Below are 24,971 nucleotides of genomic sequence, written 5' to 3'. Positions count from 1 at the left end.
TAATTTAAAAGGAAAAATATTAAAATTATTTTCTGATTAAAAATACTTGCTTGTACCTTAAGATCAAAGTGGCATATATTCCTTTCGTGCATGTGTTTAAGAGCTTCCAGGATCTTCTTGACAAACTGAGCCGCTACCTCCTCATTGACATGGTCCTCCTCTGCTAGATAATGGAAGAGTTCTCCTCCAGTTACCCTGGATGAAAGATTTTTTTTTTTAAGAATAAAAGAAAGAATATGAGATGAAATAATGTTTTTTCATGGACAAACCGTGTATCATATTCAATGGGAAAGTTGCTTTACAACCAATATGAATATGAATCTATAGCACAATGGCATGCTCTAAATTTCTCTTGTGATATATTATTATCCTTTGTAATACCATATTTGATTAACACCGTATCGATTAGCACCGTATTGATTAGAACTACACATTTCATAAAACTAATTTGCCTTTCTATTGTTCTAAGAATCAAACAATTTAGAAACATTTTTATTGAAACACCCTTGTAGTCTGCATTCTATCAACACTTTTTTACCAAGAGACTTGGTTTAATAAAAGTTAGTTAAAAAATGCTTGCCTTCAATTCATTTTTTTGGTAGTTGTAAATATTACATTGTCTTTCGAAACTCAAAATCAAATGCTGAAAAAGATGCATTTGATTGTGCAGATCCATGGCTGTTAAAAAATTGATGAACGCAACAGATTTCATTCCATCATGATAGCACCATGTAGTCCTTCCAGTTTGGACATATATTACATAATAAAGGTTGGCCTCTTCTTCCTGTATACTTATCTGTGATACAAGGTGGATAAAATTGATGGGAAACGGTGCGATTTAAGGCTCTTCCAAAAATAAGCGTGTCTTCTTGCCTTGTGTTTTCACTTGTGATTCTTGCATGTTAGAAATTTGACTATAAAACACAGATACAATGTACTGTTCAAATTATTGAATGGAGGGGGCATGCAGCATGGAGGTTCATTTTTATCCTGGCCAGGCCGCCAAATGTTAAAGATCATGACTGAAAGGGCATGGGAGGATAAACAATGAGCATTTTCTGACAATGTGAAAAGAAAACAGGAAAAAAACAGGCCTCATGTTCAATCGTATACACACAACAATAAAATGCAATGTGACTGTGTACAGACTAGTTTGTTATTTTGATCACAATGATAATATCATTATAGCATTACCAGCAGCTTTCCCTCATCTTTTCTTCCTTCTTTTCCTATCAAAAAGGCGCATTGAGACCTTTGTAAGGTGTAATACGATATACAAAAAACATTCTTCTATTATTATTATTATTTTTTTTTTTTTTTATTATTGTAATTATTAATATTATTATTCCTCTAAACAGGATCAAGTCCGTATTTTTTCTTGAATAACTTTGCTCTAACAAAAAGCACCAAGTAATTTCAAGTGCAACTAGGAACTTTACACTACTAATGTCCGAGAGTCTTTCTTATTACTATTATTATCATTATTATTATTATTATACTTATTATTATTTCTATTATCATTATTATTATCACTATTATTATCATTATCATTATTGTAATCATATTATTATTATAATTATTACAGAGATATTCCATGGTTTGATTTTAATAGACCTACAATCCTGATATTGACAGTCATACAAAAATCTGTCATGTTCAGTGATAAAATTGACACCTAAAAAGGGGAAAGAGCAAATCAGAGGATATCCTTCTCTTTACAATACGGAAATCTGTTATTTAGACAAGAGATATCAAACGCATCTCAGCTACTGTTAGGATTTTTTCCTTTATAGTACTTCCATTTGTACTTTCTAAACATTTCCTGCTTGGCTTCAGCTGTATTATGGAATGTCATTTCATTACAGCATTCAGTATGTTCTTCAGACTGTTGATTATATGGCAATGTCACCACAGACACCATTCTCACTACCGTTCCAAAACTAGTTTACTGGAAACTAGTTTAACGTGTAACGAGAACGGTCAAAGTGATCTTGGAAGTGATCTTTCAAACCGGTTCAGAAAAAGACCTCGCTATGTAGTTTTGAAGATCGCTTTGCCTCGTTAAACTGGTTTCAACGTAAGCGAGGACAGAACTGTTCTTCGGGAAGCTTCACATATTTCGAGCGCGCTACTCCACACACTGTATGTGGAATGCCTACACTGCGGTTTCACGCAAAACATGACATCCCACTGAGAGTGTTCCCATAGAAACAAGACCACTTTTACATGAAGTGATTTTAAAAATACTTTCGGATGATCAAATGGGAATGCTAGCAAAGCGATCTTCCAAACTGGTTTCCTAAACCGGTTTCCAGTAAACCAGTTTTAGAAAGTATAATGAGTATATAGTATAAAAAGTATATACATGTAGTGTCTTAGGGCGGAAGGGGCAATTGTGCTCTGAGCAAGTGTCATTTTTATGGGGTCTAAAAATGGAACAAGTGGAACGCCTCTGGCAGTCTCGCCTGCAATACGCGATTTAATATAGCAGCAGTGCTAACTTTGAAAACTACTATAAAATAATCATTCACAAAAACACCATTCATATAATGACATAATTAATTGACCATAAATGACATTTGAACGGTGACTTTAAGACTTGTCAACTACACCCATGTCCACATTTCATTCACTCTATCCATAAAGTTATGATGGCAATTCAACAATTACCCCAACATGGCCTAAGTTTATTGACCTTAACTGACCTTTGACCTTGGTTTTGTGACCTGAAACTCACAGGGGACGTTCAGTGATACTTGATTACTCTTATATCTCAAGTTTTATGAACTAGATCCATAAACTTTCAGAGTTAGGATGGTAATTCAACAAATACCCCCAACACGGCCAAAGTTCATTGACCTTTAATGACCTTTGACCATGGTCATGTGACCTGAAACTCGTACAGGATGTTCAGTGATACTTGATTACTCTTATGTCCAAGTTTTATAAACTAGATCCATAAACTTTCAGAGTTAGGATGGCAATTTAACAAATACCCCCAACACGGCCAAAGTTCATTGACCTTAAATGACCATTGACCATGGTCATGTGACCTGAAACTCGCACAGGATATTCAGTGGTACTTGATTTACCTAATGTCCAAGTTTCAAGAATTAGATCCATAAATTTTCAAAGTTATGATGGTAATTCAACAAATACCCCCAACTTGGCCAAAGTTCATTGACCCTAAATGACCTTTAACCTTAGTCATGTGACCTGAAACTCAGGCAGAATGTTCACTAATACTTGATTAACCTTATGTCCAAGTTTCATGAACTAGGTCCATATACTTTCTAAGTTATGATGTCATTTCAAAAACTTAACCTTAGGTTAAGATTTGATGTTGACGCCTTCGCCGTCGGAAAAGCGGCGCCTGAAGTCTCGCTCTGCTATGCAGGCGAGACAATGAAATGAATAAACTAGACATATAGAATAAAATGCTTTGAATGAGGGACTTTATGAATTAGTAAAACACAGAAACAAAATAATACCCTTTTATATTTCTTTACAAGTACTTAAAGCAGAAAATCACATACTGTACTGTAGACTGCCTTTTATATGTACATAATTTTTAATACAGGATTTCCCGGCCTATGAGGACCCAATCACCCAAAATGATTTGGTTGTTGGGTGAGATACAATAACTGATATCTGATATCTTTTTTGCATCTAACCGCAACTAGAAGCTTATGCTGGTATTGAAACTTTTTTTCGACATGCTCATTTCTTTCTCTTTGAAATCATCAAAGGAAAAAGTGTACAGTACCAGCAGGCTCTTGAAAAAAACACTGAACAAAAAAGAACAAAAAATCTAATACATTGAAAAAGTGATCTTTTCATGCAATGTGTTATTAATCAATATCATTGACAACCAGGACTTATCTTTTCTGATACCCCAGACAAAATATGAAAATTGAAAATGAAACTTCAAACCTTAATAAATAGCAAATGTGTTGCAATCGTTCTAGGGGTAGGTAAGTGGATATATCTTCAATTGAATTTGAATGCACTTCAAAAGACACCTACAGGACTATGATGTTATATAATGTTTCTTGAAGAATATCTTGTATCCATGATCAGTCTATAAACTCTCCGTCTATCCTCCTTCCATATACATGTACATGCATCTTTTATCAGCCTACATCATACCATCTATTTATTGATTTATCTATCTCTATACTTTTTTTTATTGGTGTATCTGTCCATCACTCCATCTGAAAACTTTTATCTTCATGTATCCAACTAAATCTTAATATTATCTATGTACCTATATTTTGTACAAAGTCTGTATCTATAATGTACAAGATTTTAAATTTGCTGAATATATGTCATGGAGTATACCGATACATGTAACTCCATGATAATATGATTTCTACATGAATAACATTACAGTAGATCTGTCAATTATAACTGATTTCGGCAGTTCCGTTTGTGGTTATTTCATGACCATCATTGGTTATTGTCAAGGCCTCCAGGTACTGCTTTTTTTTTGGTTTGATTTCTTTTGTACCTCAAAATAATCAAAGTAGCTGTTCAAAAAGGACCCAAATTATGATGAAGCTACATGTACATGTAGGCAGAATTTGCAGACTATCCACTGCAATGGTTTGCATTTTATAGGTAATGAACCTGGGCAGATAATGTACCGTAAGTTGTATGAGTTGTTAATACTTGAGATGGGGCTTTTATAAAGGCTGCTGGTTCCTACGTTCTGTAATTAAAGTTGTAACAGAAATAAATAGAGAAATGCATAACTAGGTAAACCCATATTAAAGTGATTGGTTAACATTGGTTTGACTTTTAAAAAATCTGAGCTAGAAGGTCACACTTGTCACCTGTGTCTGTGATATGTTACAAAAATGAAGCCCAGAAAAAATTGCATTCGAAAATAATTATTTAGTGCTTCAAAAATTGAAATATAAAGTGACCGAAAACACCATCTTAATTTCATCCCATACACTTATGTGTACTATTTAGGCGTTTAGGCGTCTATAAGATGCCTATTTACAAAATCGGGGTTTGCCTTGTAGTTTTAGCTTTTCATTCTCAATAATGGTTGTTTTCAGGGTTTATTAGTTCTAATACATGCACTTGTACACATGTTTCATCTTGGTTTGAGAATTTTTTTAATCGGCTGCTCACGAAGTTAAACAATACCTTTAACACTTCCCAATTGATCGTTTTCTACTCACATCCTACCCCCCCCCCATACTCCCCGGCCAAAAAAAAAAGGAAAAAAGGGGAATTGTTGGCAAATATTAAAGTGACCTGCAAATTACCTTTACAATTAATATTTGGCATAGTTATTTCCTTAAAATAAAAAAGAGGAAACGTGCGAAATTGTTACTTGTGACTTCAGACTCTATATTTCTAAATCTTTCTGATCTTTCCAAGTACTACAATTTACCACAATATTCTTTTACAATTTACCACAATTTTTGTGCACTGCCTGAAGAAGTCTTTCATACATGTAGTATGTACTATAGGCTGGCATACTTTTGAAGAACATCTGGCATTCAATTATACTCTTCTTTCAATACCCAATGCAAATGTACATTGAACTGTCAAACAAATATTAGCACGTTGTGAATTTTTCCTTGGCCTAATTAATTTCTCTCTCATTTTTTTGTTCTTGAGTTTATCACAAGTATGCTCAATGCTGTAAATGAGGGTGAAAATGATCGTAAAATTATTAAAAATGTGTTTTGAGCATGTGCATGCATACATGTAGAAGAGGACTGTTCAGCACATATTAAAGCAAGCATGGACTGCAATAATTTCAATTCTAAAAGAATTAACTTAAAAGAATTAACTTATATTAGAAATTTGACGTGTCCAAAGGACACAGATGCCCCCGCTTAAAGCGATCATGAATTTAATATTGTGCAGAAACCAATATGCATATATATAATGAACAAATTTAGACCTTTGACCTAAAGACTCACCCTTTCCATAATAATCTCTGACAGAAGATACATGACAGTCAGGTCATTTGATGTGACCTGACTGTATTTTGGTGTCATCTATCCAGACACCAAACATTTTTCATATCTGGTGAATATTTCCAAAGTTATCACGCAGAAACCAACTCGCATATATAATGAGCTGTGACCTTTGACCTGCGGACTCCGAATTCGAACTTCGCCTGTATTTTTTGGTGTCATCTACCTACACACCAACAATTTTTTAAATCCATTAAATATTTTTCAAGTTTTTGCACGGAAACCAAGTGGGGGACCGAAGGACGGAAGGATGGACGGACGGACAGACAGCGGGCAACGATTAATGCCCCCTCCAGACTTCGTCTGCTAATACAAATATATACATTTATATCAATAACATATATGAAAATATTCATAAATATATGAATATTAATATAAGTATATGAATATACATGGATATAAACATATCAAAACATATAAAGTAAATACACTAGCGCACATATGAAGCAAACTACCTGATTACGCAGTTTATAAGCAGTTTATGATTCACACAGTTTATAATTCACGTCATCTCAGTGAATATATCGCCATAGTTTACAATACAATGCAGTACATTCACTGAGGTGACAACAAAACCTATAATATAACAATTGTGATCATAGCAGGCATGATCACATGATGGGGTAGTGACATATCCCTGATTCAAATAAATATATGAATAGATACTGTTTTGAATATAAAAGATATGACTTAGCATATGATTATACATGAGTACATACATGTATATATATAATGATAAAAAATATGAATATACATGTATAAACAACTCACAGTTCAAGGATGAGGACCACCTCTTTCTGTGTCTCAAAGGCATCGTGCAGTGAGATGATGTTATCATGTGACAGCTCCTCAAGGATGCTGACCTCCCGAACGATATCCTCTCGCTTGACCCCTCTCCTGCTGGCAGCCGTCCGCCTCTTCCGGATGAACTTCCCGGCGTAGTCCTTCCCCGTGCTCTTCTCAGTCACCCTCTTGACCTCGGAGAACTGGCCACTGTCAAAGAGATTTAAGAACAAAATGATCATGAAAATGATTTTCTTTAATCGTTGTCTGGATTAAAGGTCCCAGAAGGATGTTTTCAAGCTTGTAATATCATCGTGGAGAAACAGATATAAAGGCCTACATGTAATCCTCAAAATTTTCACCCCAAAAAACAACCCTGAAACATTAAGACAATTTTCTGATTAAACAATTCATTCAATATTCAGAGGAACTTTATTTTATTTTGCTTCTATATTCAATAGCAATGCAATGCATGTGAACCTTAGTGTAATTTCAATAACAAAATAGAACAGAAGTCGTGTTTTTCGTTTTAAATGCTGTAGTAAAAAATACCAATTTCATATTATGATTTGAAAAATTATTGTGAAAAGCACAAAGTCACCACAATGTTGTAATATATGAATATGACATTGAAACAATACTAAACATCATTTGTCTGATAATTCTTTAAAGATAAATACCAGTGGTGGTAAGATCTCAAAATGAGTTCAAACAAAATCCAATAAAATTACCACCAAAGTACATGTACATGTATGTACATGAATAAATAAAAAATATGTGCTAATTGACTGTGGAAAACAATGTGTAATTGCTCAGTAGTGAGCAAAATATACAAGGAATTCCTTAAAATGTCAGGTATTTTCCCGAGCATATCAATACACTGTCCCACATATATGCTTTCCTGTGTTAGTGATCATTAGAATTATCGGTTTTCAGCTAAAATTTCAAGATTTCACAAAGATAAGTTTATTTCAATGTACCAGATCTAGATCTGTGATAATATTGTGGCAATTAACCTTGATCTTAAAGACTTTCTCATGAAATTGTTAGCTGCAACTATAGTCTTTTACCTTATTAAAGCTTTCACTAGCAGGGTGATCTTACGCCATGCACTTAAGCACACTGTAATGGACTGTAATTTATAATCATAAACACATCATCCACCCACTTGTTTAACAATGATTAACAAGCGTATGATTGACATACAGTAAAAAAATTGCTATTGATTTTGCTTTCACTGTGTAATTGCCATTCAAGCACTTTGCAGTGTGTAGGAACTCTACATCATTTTAGAGCACTTCAACATCTGTGGGGATTTTATGCAAGTGTACTGGATGACACCGTTTTCACTACCTTCCTAAAACTAGTTTACTGGCAACTAGTTTAGTGGAAACTAGTTTAGCGTGTAGTGAGAACGGTCGAAGCGATCTTCCAAACCGGTTCAGAAAACCACCTAGCAATGTAGATTTCAAGATCGCTTTGCCTCGTTAAACTGGTTTTAGCGTACATGTAAGTGAGGACACAACCTTTCTTTGGGAAGCGATCTTCGCACATTTTGAGCACGCAACTCCACAGGACAGGTGTAGAATGCCTACATTGCGGTTTTGAATTTGGCGCGAAACGTGTCACCCCACTGAGAGCGTTTCCATAGCAACAAGATCGCTTTATGTAAAGTGATTTTGAAAACCACTTTAGTGTGATCAAGTGATTACATTTTTTTATTTTTTTTTGTTGTTCAAGAAATGGAACTGGCCAAACTAAACCAGGACTGAATAAACACAAAAAAGAGAAGAAATGAAAGACTTTTAATGTACATGTAACCTCACATGTACTTGTAGGCCCTATACCGAACTCCCTCGTAGGTAGGGTTCATATTGCAAGAGCTGCCAAATCAACACCATTTCAGTATCCCTCCCAGTGCTAAACTGCCGCAAGACATGCATGTATACACCCATTGGCCCAATCAGTTTATTTAATTTCATTTTACTGATGTCAACACACCTAATCACAAGTACTATGTGTCAATGCTGTGTACCTTTTTCTTTCACTGTACAAGTAGGTGGAAGTTACATAGAGTAGGAGGTAGAAATTCTGGACCCCTTGTGTGACATCATCAAATTAAATCAATTTCCAGTCCAAGCTAAATGCAGACTTGACCAAGTCAGAAAGCATGTCAAGAAGTCTGCGTTTAAAACGGAAAATGGAGGAGGTACATCTCAATTGACATATCTTGACTAATTTTATCGGGGTTACTTCCAGATCAACCCTCTTTCTCCCAATGTGAAAGGGGTATACAGAGCTTGGTTCTATACTGTGTAACAACAGAGTTGCGCGTATCACATCCACACACCCTGGCTGTCAAGCCCTTTCATAATCAGACGCCAACCATTCACGAAAGTGACAGATGAGACAACACATTTAGATATTGATCATCTACAAAATAAACACCATCAACTTGCAATGCCCATCCAATCTATCGAAAACTTCAATCATCACAACACCACGCTCATCACAATTTCATTTCGATTCTAGCTCTCAATTCAAGGAAAACTTGCAAATGAATCGGTAGTACAGATCTATAAAACATATGGATTATGGAAATGTGCATGTAGTTGGATATTATCATCTCAAAAATAAATATACCATCAACTTGCAATGCTCATCCAATCTAGTGAAACTTCAATCATTGTGACAGCACACTTCCACTCATCAAAATTGCAATTCAATTCCAGCTTTCAATGAATTTCCAGATAAAACAGTAGTAAGACAAAAACATTATTATAACTGTAGATAAGTACAGTTTATAAAAGAATATTTAAACATTCAATGAACTGTTTTACATGTAAGACAATGCAATGGATCATTCTGCACACTGAAACTTTAGAAATTTAAACACATTCCCATCTACCCAACTAGCATTCGAATAGAGCCTCTCGCTCTTGTAAGTAGCCACCCCCCCCCCCCCCTTTTCTTGTCCAAGCCGTCGTGATCGGCAGGCCCGCTTGATTGAGTATTCAGCATACAAACGCTCGGCTATAGTTACCTAGCCTGCATAGCCTCTCAGCAAGTCAAATTGCATCTACAATGTAACAGCGATCAATAGTAACGTCATCACTTTCCATGTTCTTTGACTGTACTTATGAAACCTTGATGAATATATGGTTCTAGAGTAGGGCAGAATGGCTTTAAATGTTCTGATGGGAGTCCATTAAAGTCCATTATACATGTGCTTTCAATTTCTTGATGCATTTTTATCATTGGGAATACTAAGGTGACTTTCAACTACGATTCATATTGGTTCAATTTTCATACCTTTTTCATACAGAATATATGAGAACGTTCATGTGCATATTATTCCATTCATGCTGATGGAGTAGTTTTCAGGGGTTGTTTTCTGGACAACCAGATTTTGTATGCATGACAAAGTGTAAAAGAAGATTATAATCAATCAATAATTGTGAAAGAATTACAAAATGACAAGGTCTGAATGCTGCAGATTTAAGGAATTCCTGGATGAAAAAGCTGTCATTTATCACAAACCCAATGGAATACATTCCAATAATGGGACACATGAATAAACTTCTTTTCTGAAGGTTTATCCTTTATTTGAAAGACACTCCATGGCATTCATGGATCCCTGTGTGCATAAGATCCATAACACGCCCAATCCTCGCCATCGGCACTTCTCCCTTCAAGTGCGACGACGGGGCCCCTTGTTATAGGATCCAGCCAGTCGACGCACACCCCTCGTGCATCTGCTCTCCTTCCATGTTTAACATTCGCAATGTCTTCTCCTACTCAAGAAAATGGTATTGAACTTTGCTCTGGGCTTGAGTAATATGATCGGGGAACACCTAATTGTCTTTGTGTCTAGTTTGAGTACCCCTTTCGGTACCCACAAGGAGAAAATATGATAATGTTACACGTGAATCAAGAAGTTTAAAGCTCTTGGATTTTAATTGATTGATGCCAGATCTCATTTACGTTAAAACTGAAAATGGGTTCTTTGTGTTTTCAAAGAATTAAAGCTCTAAAAAAAATCATAAATATTTCCAAGTTAGTCATGAGCTTTGTATCAATATCTGCCACAGACGTTTAGAAGAATGAAATAATATTTCAAGGCCACGAAGAATAGCTCCATGCATGGAGCATAAACATACAGGTAGATCTTCAAATCAAAGCATCTAGAAGCATCCACAATGTAGCAAAGACTACCTTTGATATTAAAAGTTTATGGATAAAGACAGATCAAACAGCCCATACAGATTAATAATCTACTCATACGTTTGATAACACACTACATATTTACACATGTATGTTTATCATCTCATTAAAATATGTACAGACATGACAATGCCATTGTCAATGTCATAAAGGTTCTTGAAGCAATGACTGTCTGAAAGCTTAATAACCTCAAGAGCCAATTTGACACATACATGTACGTACATGTACAGTACATGTATAACACAAAATGAGTCCAAATCTACAGTAGAAAGCAATGCAATGCACAGAGGCCACTTTAGTGCTCAATGGAAGATGGTGTTATACCGTATATGTCATTTTTATTCAAAAATTTAAATAACATGTGTTCTAGAATGAAACTTACATGTATTTACATATCATGGTGAATTGACATGCATTGTAACTATAACATACTCATAAAGTCATATAGAAGAATTTATTCCGAGTATCTGGGCACCAATCTTTAAATCTGAAAAGGACAAAGTATAATCCTAACATAATGATTATCAATGAAAACCTTCATATTCATAATCAATTATTTTTATCATAACTATTGATCAAATAGAGAAGAGAAGTATAATCTACAATTATTCAAGAGTAAATCATCGCCATCTGAAATCATTGCCAATCAATTGCATTCAACATAATCATTAAGTATCATCTCAACTGGTCATCATCTTATATCATCATCACAATCATCATCACCAATTATGACCATCATCCGGCTCATAATGATCACCATCATCACAATCATAATCATCAACATCACCATCATTATCCCTGTCATCATCATAATAATCATCACCATCCTCCTCATCACCATCATCATCACAATCATCAACATCACCATCATTATCCCCATCATCATCATCGTCATCCTCATCACCATCATCATCACAATCATCAACATCACCATCATTATCCCCATCATCATCATCGTCATCGTCATCACCATCATCATCATAATCATCATCGTCACCACCATCATCATCATCATCACCATGAACGTTATCACTATGAATAAACACTGCCTCCATCACAACCAGCATCATTATCATCATCATCATCATCATCATCATCACCATTGTAGTTTATTATTATTATCACAGCCATCAATAAATAATACCACTTTAATATCTTCATCAAATTACACAAAAAGAATTGTCAACATCACATCAAGGTGAGAAACACTTGCAATCAACCCAATTTCTCCATCATTAACAACTAATACATGTACACTGCACTAGTGTTAGTATTAAAAATTTATCATGACTAGACAGAAATCAAGCTCCTTGGTCATGCAGTTCATCTCAAAATGAGTCTGTAGGGAAATTCAGAGGCAAGTTGGTTTATCAAGCCAACCTGAGTCATTGAAATATATGTAAACTCATATTTGTGTTTTAGCCTGTTTCAGGCTATAAATTTGTTTTTTCAATATGAAGTAATTGACAAGTAGCTTGTATTGTTAAAGGTCAAGTCCACCCTAGAAAAATGTTGATTTGAATAAATAGAGAAAAATCAAACTAGTATAACGCTGAAAATTTCATCAAAATCGGATACAAAATAAGAAAGTTATAGCATTCTTAAGTTTCGCTTATTTTCACAAAACAGTGATATGCACAACTCAGTGTCATGCAAATGAGTCAGTCGATGATGTCCATCACTTACTATTTCTTTTGTTTTTTATTGTTTGAAATACAATATTTCATTTTTTACAGATTTGACAATAAGGACCAAGTTGACTGAATCATATAGTATTAAATAATGCTAATTCCAAATGTTCAGGGAGGAATTAATACATGTTTCACTTGACAATGAGGAGAAAATTATTTTTCATATTTCATGTAATAAAATACAAAAGAAAGAGTGAGTGGATGACGTCATCAGTCTCCTCATTTGCATACCCATCAGGATGTGCATGTAACTGTGTTGTGAAATTAAAGCGAAACTTTAAAATGTAATCACTTTCTTATTTTTTATCCGATTTTGATGAAATTTTCAGTGTTATGCTTGTTGGATTTTTCTCTTTTTATTCAAATCAATTTTTGTTGGGGTGGACTTGTCCTTTAAGCAAGTATGGAAATCTCCAGGTTTAACCCTTAAATAACTGAACAATTTATATCGGTGTCATGAAACGGTGAGTAGCCAAAATAAGGTCAAAATCAAATTCTACTTTTTTAATGTATATATTTTGAAAGAAGGAAGAGGCTAATAAAAGAATTTTACACTCAATTTATTGGAGAAATAAAGGTTTTTAGTTTGCTGATGCAGTTTTGGTATACAGTACATGCAAGTATGAACACACATTGGACCTCAATAATTAGGTGCATATTTTTGTCTGCAAGAATATAAAAGTTGACATCACCAAATACTCTAATTTTTAATGATAAATATACAATAGACAATCCTGTTTGAGTTTTGTTGAATATTGTAATATTTGACATTTCAAAGTGAATGCCAAACATTGTAATGATGTAAAGGAGCAATTAACTTGGAAAGTCTGCACCAAAAAGATGTCAAATTATAAACTTCTTTATCATGCTGGAAAGAACAGTGTCCCACAGTGTGTATGTGTGCCACGGTGTGTTCACAGTGTGGAACAATTGAATATGAGCATTTCAAGAGTGTGAGTCACATATTCACCTAGTCGACCATATAAACACTGTGGACAGTCAGACTGTCGAGGTGTCCGCAATGTGAAAATATCTCCACACTTTTCAAATGTGAGTACTTAAACGGTGTGAATAATATTTCCATACAGTCCACTATGTGAACATGCTGTGATCACACTGTGTGACCATGGAGCTATTCTTTCCAGTGGGGTGATTAGGCCTAATCAATCAATCCATCAATCAGTATCTATAAATGAATAATAAATATATGATGAAAATTTTGAAAAATAAATAAATTAAACAAATATTTTCAGTTCTAATGAGGAAAAAAATAGGGGTCAGGTGGTCTGATGTTTTTTACCGATATGAAAGCAACATGTAGATTATGGCAAGTGTCCCTCCTCCACCCCCGCCAATCTCCCCTTTAATCAACATCTACCTCTTTCCATTCCACTGACACTCTCTGTTCTACTGTGATGGGTTGTGTTAATACCTAATAGATATGTACAGTAGATATATTGCTCTGTTGGTCATCATTGTCACTCTGAGTCATCTCACTTCATTGCACCATGTATAATAATTAATACTAATGCTGTGTCACCGAAACTTTCATTTTACAGTACAATACAATTCATTCAATTTTCATTCTTTTTCTTGTATACTATTTTCTTTTTTTCTACAGTTCAGTATCCATAACTTTGTAGAATAAAAAGTGAGGTGTTCATACACATGTGTATGATGTAACGCAGAACAAGGAACTTCAAACGAAAGCTCCTTGCTCAGAGCATTAAATGTAGGCCTACATGTACATTTAAACAGTTATAATCGATTAACAGAGGAACTAATTGAAGGCTACATGTAAATTATTAGACTTCCATTATTAAAAGGGGAAGTTCACCCTGACAAGAAGTTTATTGTAAAAATAGCAGAAAAGATAATAAAAGATATTGCTGAAGGTGTGATAAAACCCAATCACAGAATTAAAAAGTTATTAGACTTTTAATTATTTGATTTGTGACGTCATATGCAAACAGCATTCCTACATATAGTAAATGGTAAAAATATCAATGAAATGTAATTTTCTCTGAAAATTGATGTTTTTTATTGTACCTTTTGTATATCAATAGACAAATCATTTCCCATCCAATCATGAATATAAAACAAAAATAAGTCATTAAGAAATGAAATTCATGCATTTTATTACATAACATATCGGGCAGCTGCTCGTTTTATGACATTACAAATCCAAAACTTAAATTTCTAATAACTTTCTTAATCTTTGACAGATTTTCCTCAAACCTTCACTAATATTTTTTGATTATTTTTTCTGCTATTTTTACAACAAACTTTTCTTCAGGGTGAACTTTCCCTTTAATATCAGATCATTTTTTTTATTCTTTTTTTTTAGCTTTTTGAATGTACACGGTAATTACCAAATACAATGTGCCATCGATGCTGAAAAAGGTCAAGAACATACTGTACATACTGGCCTACATGTATCACTGGCAAGAAATTAAATTAGTTTGTTTTTAAAAGCTAAGAAACTGTAAAGAAAAAGATTGTCTGTAATAATCTGTGAAAATCAAATCAAACCTACATGTACATGTATGACCTACTAAACTGAAAGCAATGTACTACTGTTGTGCACTGCGCAGAAACTTTTAGATTTTTTCCATTTAAATGACTTCATACATGTACATGTAGTCATACATGTATACAAGCTATGACCATGGACATGCACTTACATGTAGTAGGCTACTCTGGATATATTTCATTAAGATTCATAAATCCAGAAGTGCAGATCAGATGCCATTAGCCGAGTATAACTGTCACCATACATGTACATGTAGGAAGTCATATGTGACGCACAGAGTCATCCACCGCAAACCCTAAATGTACGTTACGACCCTCGTAAAATTTGGGCTTAATTCATAACACGATGGCTTAGTCATGCTGCGTAGCGCTGAATAATAATCATCTGATAATTTATTTCAATAGCCAATATATAAAAGAGCTATATTAAAGTAATGCCCAAAAGTCAAAATTGCCACAAAATTGAATGGAAAAATAATCTAATCACACATGTAGATATTTATAGCATTATCTTTATGTACAGGGTATATGATTATCTTTATTCATCCATAAACAACCTGAAGAGGAAGGAGGATCTGTTTCATAAAGAGTTTACAACTGTTGTAACTTTGCCATTATGGCAACTACCATGGTAACAGGGCTCAACAGCCAATCAAAATTAAGGTTATCATGGTAGTTGGCGTAATGGTAACTCTTTATGAAAAGGGTAGGAAAAAAGGGGAAAGCCTACAGAGACAGAAGAAAGGGGTGGGGAGGTGGAGGGAGAGGAGGGGGGGGAAGAGGAGGAGAAGGAGGAGGAAAATGAGGAGGAGGAGAAGGAAAAGGAGGAGGGGAGGTGGAGGAGGAAAAGGAAAAGGAGATAGAGGAGAAAGAGGAGGAGGAGTATAAGGAGAAGGAATGGGAGAAGAAGAAGAAATAATGGCTCAACCAAAAAATAAAAGGGAAAATATAGGGGAAATAGTTTATGAGGTGGTGGTGGTGAATTCTGATGATTACAACAAAAATCTAAGCAAGAAAAAGTATTTTTTTTAAAGGGTACAGGATATTTAAAACTAGAACATGGCATGGTGTATTTTTCATCATTTACCCATCTTGAACCTCTCTCTTGAGTGTTGCTGAACTTCAAAGAGAATACTTCAGTGCTCTGTACGAGATGCTTTGCTATATAATGTTCATGCAAAATCCTGTCTCTGGCCCCATCTCCCTCTTGCCATTTATTCAAGTAAAAATAGCATATCCATTATTAAGGAAACTCGTCTCCCAGTCTCCTTTTCTTCAGTAGTAATTCACTGTCCGGAAAAACACTATCATATCCATCTTTACTAAATTGGGGGGGGGGCATGTCATCATTGGTGTAAACCGTGTAATTACCAATTTGAAAGGGGTTTTTTCCAATATATTTTTATAGTATTTCTTTTTTTTTTAATATCCTAAAATTAATTGATTATCTCAACAATACCATTCTCTCTGTCACAAGATTCCTCAAAATAACCGTTCAAAATTTAGCCTTCATCACAGACAGGACAAACAGAAGGGTGCCGGTTATGAATTCAGTCATTCAAACTACATAAAAATGTTTCTATATTTGGAGTTCAATATTTCTGAGAAGTCTGAAGTGAATTTTAGATTTTTACTGAATATTATATTCCTAATATTTTTTTTCAGATACGAACAACATGTACATGACTTGTAAAGAAAACGGATTATATTGTATGCATGCCTTAAAATTTAAATACGTTTTATATAGTGAATAAATTTGATAATTTGTTTAAACTCTCTTGAAACACCCCTCCAGTAATCTCTGAAAACAACATACTTGTTTTTTAAATCTCTTCTTCAATTTATTCATCCATACCTGGAATGTAAAAATAACATCATCACCTGACGCAACAATAAAGCTCTCCAAATTACATTCCTCTTGGCTAATTAGCCCTATAACTGTCACACAGTACTCATAACATGGTCTGATAATTTTATTTTTTATAGATTGATGACTCTGTTTATTTATTTTTATCGCATATTTACTAATATAATACAGATTGCCAATTCAAAACTATTTCAACCTTTTATAACATAGTCTATTTTACCCCTGATAAATTCCCCATTTCTTGTAATTACCTGCACACCTACACAGTTCTGATGACAATATTCAATTCACTTTGATCCAGATTCCAGACAATTTGAAAACAGCTTGAGTATCATAAAAGTATCATCTCAACTTATTAGTTTATTGGTAAAATCCTTGTGAATCTATTTTCACAAAAAACTCCCACACCATCACATGTTTACAGAAACACTCAGAGTTGGCAATTTTTGTTAATGTGAAAAGGAAATATAACAATTGATGCAAAATTGTGAGAGTCTTGAATATCTTAAAATATAGACAACAAGTTTACAATTGCGTTGCAAAGGGATATTATTATCTTTACTTGTTCAATCACTTGACCATTTTATAGGCCTCAGTACTGTACATGTACATGTATGCAAATTTTTTGTAATTTTGTGTAAGGAAAAAAACAAGAACAGAATGGTTAAAGTGTGAAAGGAGTCAGAAAAATATAAAAGAAGTTTAGCTATTTGAAGAAAAAAATAAAAAATAAAAAAAATCTCAAATTGACACCTTAATTTTGACAAAGGCTACATGTACTGTACATGTATTAAAGGATGAACACCTTGCTATTAATCACTACTAAATTCTAAGGCATTTAATTGTGGTTTTCTCCTCAGCCTTTTACATTTTGCAGAACTTTGATTGGCTGATTGCATTCTGTTTGTATATACTGTTAACAAGAAAATGGTATTTTAATTATGTGCGTTATCATTTGTAATGGAAAAGCTTTAATAGACCTATGAAGCCAAATTACACGTAATGTATGTTTAGTAGTCGCAAATTATTGCAACATTTGTAATCTTGTTTTTCTGATTTCTTTCTTCAATTTTTATCTCGATTATATTTCTATTTGATATTTCTTTTTCTTTTAAAATCAACTTTCCACACATTGATGGATCCTCCCCACGTCCCCTTAAATGATGAAAAAATAAAAGTACAAAGTATACTTAACTACACAGTGAAAATTAATCTTCTTATATATTTAACTAGGCAGAAAAAATTAATCTTCTAGGCAGGATTCATTCATTGTCTCACTAACATGGCAAAGGAATTTTATCTCATCCCATTGAACAAAGTCCAATTCTGTACATCTATTTCAATTGCATGTGTAAACATTGGCAGGGATGGGCATACTTTAAAATTCCAGTGTAAACCTGTATAAAATGGGTACGTCAATGCCCAATATTACATTTAAGCCGCAGTTCTATTTCTCTCACAATCAAGATGTTCGCGTTTCTGCAAAGGATCCGGCTCAAAGGGGAAGGTAGTTCCAAGAAAGAATATCTCGTAAAATATTCAATAACATTGGAGAAATATTGGTTGCTTTTACCTTTTATTTTATACATTGTATCATGTAGAATGATGTTTGTTATAATTTAGTACACGGTGACTTTGTACAGCACTTTCTAAAACTTAAGTAGTCAACTCTGAAGTTTATGTTCATCCTTTTTATACATTACAATTTTTATAAAGAATTACAACAAATGTACAGGTGTACATTTACACACTGTTTTCTTAGCATTGCCATTAGGCCCTGCATTTCAAGCATAAAATAACATGATTCAGCTTAAAATGTTCCTCGCGACACTAAAAGCCTTTCCACAAGGTCTATATTAAGTCTACTGACTGACCATCACCAAGTACCTGTCTAGCAATCCCTATTTTGCATTCTAGGTGTCTTGTTACAATTTTTCATCTACAAAAGCTCCCTCCATGTATCAATATGCAATCAAAACCATGTAAATACACCATCACATTACCATTTCAAATCCATTCATTTAACTGTATTTTAGATTTACCATATCAAGCCAGATGTACTTGCTTTACGTACACTGTATACACGATGAAAGACCTCTTCCAATCAAAACAACATTTCAAAAGAATCACCCAACTGTCACTCAATCAATACATGTACTTGCACGCAGACAGAGAATTCACAGGCATAAATGGGGTAGAAAGAACTAAAATCCCAGACAGACAGCTCAACCAAAAGATTTATAACAATTTCATAATTCAGGGGAAGATTTACTGAATAGCAGGGCCATTTACCATTGCCTGACAAGGCCACATTAAACAGTATAAAACACAAAGCATTCCAAGAAAAACGTATGACCCAAAAAGAGGGAAAATGGTTTGCTCAGAGCATATTGTGCATATATATTTAATATATGCAACAATAGGCCTACAATTTCAGTGATGTCAACATGCAGAGGATTAAATCTAACCTTAAGTAGGGTGGGTGCATGCAGGAGCAATGCTCCAGCCCTACTTTCACATAATACCTGCAAAACTGGGCTGTAAATCTACACCCCCCCCCCCTTACATGTACATTCTATTTCATATTCCATTCATTTCCCAAATATTGGATCACAAAAAAATAGTGGTAAGATACACATGTACTTTGTAGGCTGTATCCAAATCATACATGTAGGTCCTACATGTATGTGAAACCATGGATGTGTACCTCCATGGTGAGACAAATGAAATGTTCAAAGAAACACTAGCTTTACAATGCGATTTCCTGCAATGCCCGTGTAAATTCAGAAAAAGGAACTTGTTTGATCATAAATTATGTAAGATGGAAAAGGGCCTCCTGAGTATTGAGTACCACCGGTAATTACTTGATAGGAAGATTTCTTGAGTGGAAGAGAAATATGAGAAATATCATGTCATTGAATGGCTCACGAGCCATGTCTGTTCAATAATGTTATATGATTAATTCAAGATATGTGTAATTAACTTTATGAATGTAGGTTTAACAAATTATGGCCCTATAGATATCTTTATTTGAAAAATATAATGAGGACGGTGATAATGATTGATGATGATAATGTTGATGACTGGTGGTGAGAGTATTAAGATGATGATGGTGAATGGTGGTATTTGAGATGACTACGATCATAATTCTGATGTCATGATGATCATATTGATGGAGGTGATGAACATAAAGATTGTAATGATTAATGATTATTTATGATGATAATGTTAAAATTTGATGATGGAGATATATCAATGATATATTGATGATATTGATGCAGTGATGTTGAGGAGGATGGTGCATGGTGGTGACTGATGTTGATGAATCCTGATATTAATGGTGGTGATGTTGACATCTCGGTGGAGATACATGCTGCTCAAATATCTCAGTCTATTGGTGACTAATGATGATGGAGGTGGTGATACTGATGTGGTGGTGGTGGTGCATGGTGATGATGATGTTGATAATGGTGAAAATGTCAAAACACATCACAACACTAAACAGGCACTCCCCTCCCCCCCCCCCCCCCCCGGAAAAAAATGTTTGCTTGTTTACTGATGGTGATGATATTGATGATTATGATGATGATGATTGGTGATGATTGATGATGGTGATAAGGATGATGATAATAAAGATGATGATGATGATAATTGATGGTGCTTGCAATGATGTTCTCTGTCAATGTCATGAAGCCTCAAAGTCAAGTCGTTATTGCAGATGGGATAAACTTGGTCAAATCTAACCCAGAGAGCTCCAGCCCGCTACGCGGGCTGGAGCCCAGACGCTCAGTGTGCAAACGGGCATTCAGGTGAGAGTACCGTGAAGTTTGGTCAAAATAATTTTGATAATACATAATTAAAACAGAAATTAAGCACTTACCACGATTGTATGGATGATAGTCTAACGAGTGGCAGTTTCCTGACATCGAGGCACAGACTGGAACCTCAAAAAACGATCAGTTCTGCGGTGGCTCTCCTTCTTTCAAAATTCATAGCAAAATGGCCGTTCGAGAGGGTGTAGGGCGCATGCGCGAATTTGACAAAGTCTATATGCGCTAGTGCTATACTAGCCTCGGTCTCGATCGGCCATTTTGTGTTGAATTCTGAAAGAGGAGAGCTACCGCGACAGAACTGATCGTTTTTTGAGGTTCCAGTCTGTGCCTCGATGTCAGGAAACTGCCACTCGTTAGACTATCATCCATACAATCGTGGTAAGTGCTTAATTTCTGTTTTAATTATGTATTATCAAAATTATTTTGACCAAACTTCACGGTACTCTCACCTGAATGCCCGTTTGCACACTGAGCGTCTGGGCTCCAGCCCGCTACGCGGGCTGGAGCTCTCTGGGTTAGGTCAAATCAAGAGTCTATAATACAAAATTTTAATGCCTAGAATAAATGCACAAAACGACGATTAAAGTAGTTATGTTCTTTTACATGTATCCCTAACGTTAACGTTAGATGCCTTTTGAAAGAAGCGCCACTGCCGCGCTGCAGCATGCAGCTGTACAAACGTTTATCAATGCATGCACAATCCATTCACAATTGACAGCTAGTCGCACAACAGCGCATCGCAAGACCCCTTGATCGGGAAAGCGCCGGCTGAGACCCGGCAGCCGGTTCCGTATGCTCTTACCTGCCAATATCTTCTCCAACTTGGTAAAACTCTTCAACGGATTCGGTCCTAAACATCGCCATCTCAAGGGACCTTAATTGTCTTTAGTAAATAAATCTGGCGGACATCGGGAATTTCAATATCATAACCATAGTGGTAATTCCAGTGATACAAATCCAGAGAGAGCGTGCTGTCCGAAGCACCACCTTGCAATTATTATCGAGAACGAGATCGAGAGCAAAAATGCAATGCATTAATTCTCGGGATCATTATTCTATGCACGGTACACGCGCGTAACGTCCCATCCAGCATCCAACAAAATTTGGGGGAGTTTGGCCGGGTTTCATGGTTTTCATGGAGTTTTCTTTTTTCTTTCTTTCTTTTCAAATTACATCAGTTGACTTCCTTATTTCAAATATGGAACATTAATTGACAAATAGTGTGATTTTTTAATTGCTGTTTGTTTCATTTAGAACTCTGGAAGAAATAGTAAAATATTAAGATATGACTAAGATCTACCCAGTCAAGACAGATAGAAGGATGCTTTATTCATTTGCAGTCACACCCCCCCCCCCCCCCGTCTTCTCATATGTTGGATATTGCTATTAATTTGGGCTTTGTTCTATTGTATTTCTTTATGTCTTCAAGTTTTAAATATTTATATTGTAATCTGGATCCTGTCTCTGCAAGCTTTCGATCCTAGTTGCCTATGCCGGGGGCCTATGGTACCCCCCCCCCTCTCCCTCTCTCTCTCTCTATCTGCTCCCAGCATGCCCATTGGCGGCACCAAGGGGAGGGCACGGGGGGCATTTGCCCCCCCCCCCCCCAGTCAGGATCGTTGCCCCCCCCCCCCAGAAATTTTGAAAACTGAAAAAATGTATAGTAATGCTGTCATATATAAAGCATCCTACTCAAGCTGTAAAGTGCCCCCAAAACAGCATTTTACACTCTTCAAATTTTGAAATTTTTGTCATCCAATCACTGTTAGCCTCCAACAATAATAGTTACTAACATAAATTTTCCAGGTCAATATGTAAATTTCTCTCGCACTTCGCGCACGCAGTGGCTGTTGATTGGATAGATGAATGATCTTTTCAAATCAATATGATAACGCGGGGCTTTAAAATCCAGCGTTAAAGTCATTGGCCTATGCCCAAATTCTTCTTCTTGTGATTCGAGTTTTCATTATTTTTTTTTTTTGCGAGATACACATCCTGCATGTTCGTGATTCCAAAAAGGACTGAATATGAAAAATTTTAGTTTGATACCCGTCCTTTTCATGGATAGAAAAAAAGCACTAAAACGTCCAGTTGTTATCAGAATATCAAAACGAATTCAGCTCGAGCTTCGCGCTCACATTACTTATTTGATGAGATATCATCTGCAAACTGTTTTTAACGGGTCCCTTTTCAAGTCAGTAGGGCATATAGTAAAAAAAAGTTAAGCTCGCTGTTCGCGCTCGATTTTGTGAAGCAGGCAAGCAAATATTTTGTCTGCCTTATACTGCCTATGCCCCTCCCCCCCAAAAAAATGTTCCTTTTCTCCACTAGTTTAAAAATCCTGGTGCCGCCATGCACTGTCTGCTCCATTCCTAATCTTCGGATTCCATCTATGATCATTATTGATGGCAAGGGAGCAGAAAGAGGTGTTACACTCTACCCCAACTCTGGCTGGTCAGTTGCAGGGGCCACAAAATGAATTTGAAAGGGGGCACCTGAGGCGAAAGTGATGGTGGGGGTAAACATGCATCATCATTCACGTTTTTGTATGCCTAAATCAGGGGCCGCGGAACCCCCCCCCCCCCCCCACTTTTTCCAAAACCGTGTACAAAAACGTAAAATTGACCATATGATTGTGATTTTTAGCATGGTCAGCCCCCCACTTTTGGCTCAGCCCCCCCCCCCCCACTTTCAAAACCGTTCCGCGGCCCCTGTAAATGCTGACAAAATCAAATTGGAAGGCTGAAGCCCTCCCCCCCCCCCTTGTTCGTGGCCCTTAAGTTGATCTCCAACTTACAGAAGGGGGCACTGCATAAGGAAGAACAGGCATGAATTACAGCTTTAAAATATTTTAAAGAAATATTTGTTTAGTATCGTAAGAATTGTGGGACATAACTCTGTATGCCAGTCTATATTCCAGAGTGCCCACTCCCGCCAGTTTGGAAAAAAAAAACATTATAAAGGCTGGGTACCTTTCTCTGGCTCTGACACGCCTGTTGACATTGGTCCTCGTTCTAACAAGCCGAGATATAAATATTATTCACATTAACTGCTGTTTAAGGACAGCAAGCTGGCGCCATTCATGTTGAAATACTACAAAGGTTAATCGTAAAATGCACAATATAAGACATTCGTAACAAAACAGTCGTATCATAGCAACTAGTTGGTACAGGGCATTTTTTTCCGAAACTGCCCCCTTCTCTAAACTCGAATTTAATCCTGCAAAATCAATTTCTTATAATCTCCACCAAAGAGTTATCACTCACTTTGAAAAAATGGTTAAAGGTCCAGTCTACCCAAGAAAAATGTTGATTTGAATAAAATAGAGAAAAATCAAACTACCATAACGCTGAAAAAATTTCATCAAAATAGGATGTAAAATAAGAAAGTTATGACATTTTAAAGTTTCGCTTATATTTTACAAAACAGTAAAATGCCCAATTTGTTCATTGACATGCAAATGAGATAGTCGATGATGTCATTCACTCACTATTTATTTCGTTTTTTGTTGTTTGAATTATATAATATTTCACTTGTCACAAACAATACTAATTTTACATGTTCAGGATGGAATTAATTGGGTTTTTTTTTCACTTTACAATGAGGGGAAAATGAGAAAAATTTCATCTTTCATATAATAAAATACAAAAAAAATAGTGAGTGGCCGTGATGTCAGTAGTCTCCTCATTCGCATGCCGACCAGGATGTGCATATAGAACTGTAATCCTGTAAAATGTCATAACTTTCTTATTTTACATCCGATTTTTATGAAATTTTTCGGTTTTATGCTTGTTGGATTTTTTTTTAATTCATATTAACTTTTTGTTGGGGTGGACTTGTCCTTTAAGGGCAACTGATATTTTAATCATTATTGAATATTCTCTATTAAAATTTGATTACAACTAGAAAGTTATATATAAAAATGACCAACACATACGCTGCACCCAGCTGACTATAAATCCAGTCATTTGATTAGTCTGTTTCTTAACATAATTATACCCCTCCCCTTACACACAGACACAAAAATTACGGTTACACT

At 35.4% G+C, this 24,971-nt stretch overlaps 1 protein-coding gene across 1 annotated transcript in view; it reads right to left on the bottom strand.

Annotated features, from left to right (window-relative positions):
* Positions 1–21,796, bottom strand: part of LOC129261563 (death-associated protein kinase 2-like) — a 29,621-nt gene extending 7,825 nt beyond the window's left edge. The window contains exons 1-3 of the mRNA XM_064099465.1: positions 21,735–21,796; positions 6,774–6,995; positions 57–195 (exon numbers count right to left, since the gene is read on the bottom strand). Of these exons, the coding sequence (XP_063955535.1) occupies positions 57–195; positions 6,774–6,995; positions 21,735–21,796 (423 nt within the window). The remainder of the gene's footprint in view (positions 1–56; positions 196–6,773; positions 6,996–21,734) is intronic.
* Between the last annotated feature and the right edge of the window lie 3,175 nt (positions 21,797–24,971).

The sequence above is a fragment of the Lytechinus pictus genome, chromosome 5 (genome assembly GCF_037042905.1).
Source record: "Lytechinus pictus isolate F3 Inbred chromosome 5, Lp3.0, whole genome shotgun sequence".
Lineage (NCBI taxonomy): Eukaryota > Metazoa > Echinodermata > Echinoidea > Temnopleuroida > Toxopneustidae > Lytechinus > Lytechinus pictus.
This window is presented reverse-complemented; position numbering and strand designations above follow the sequence as displayed.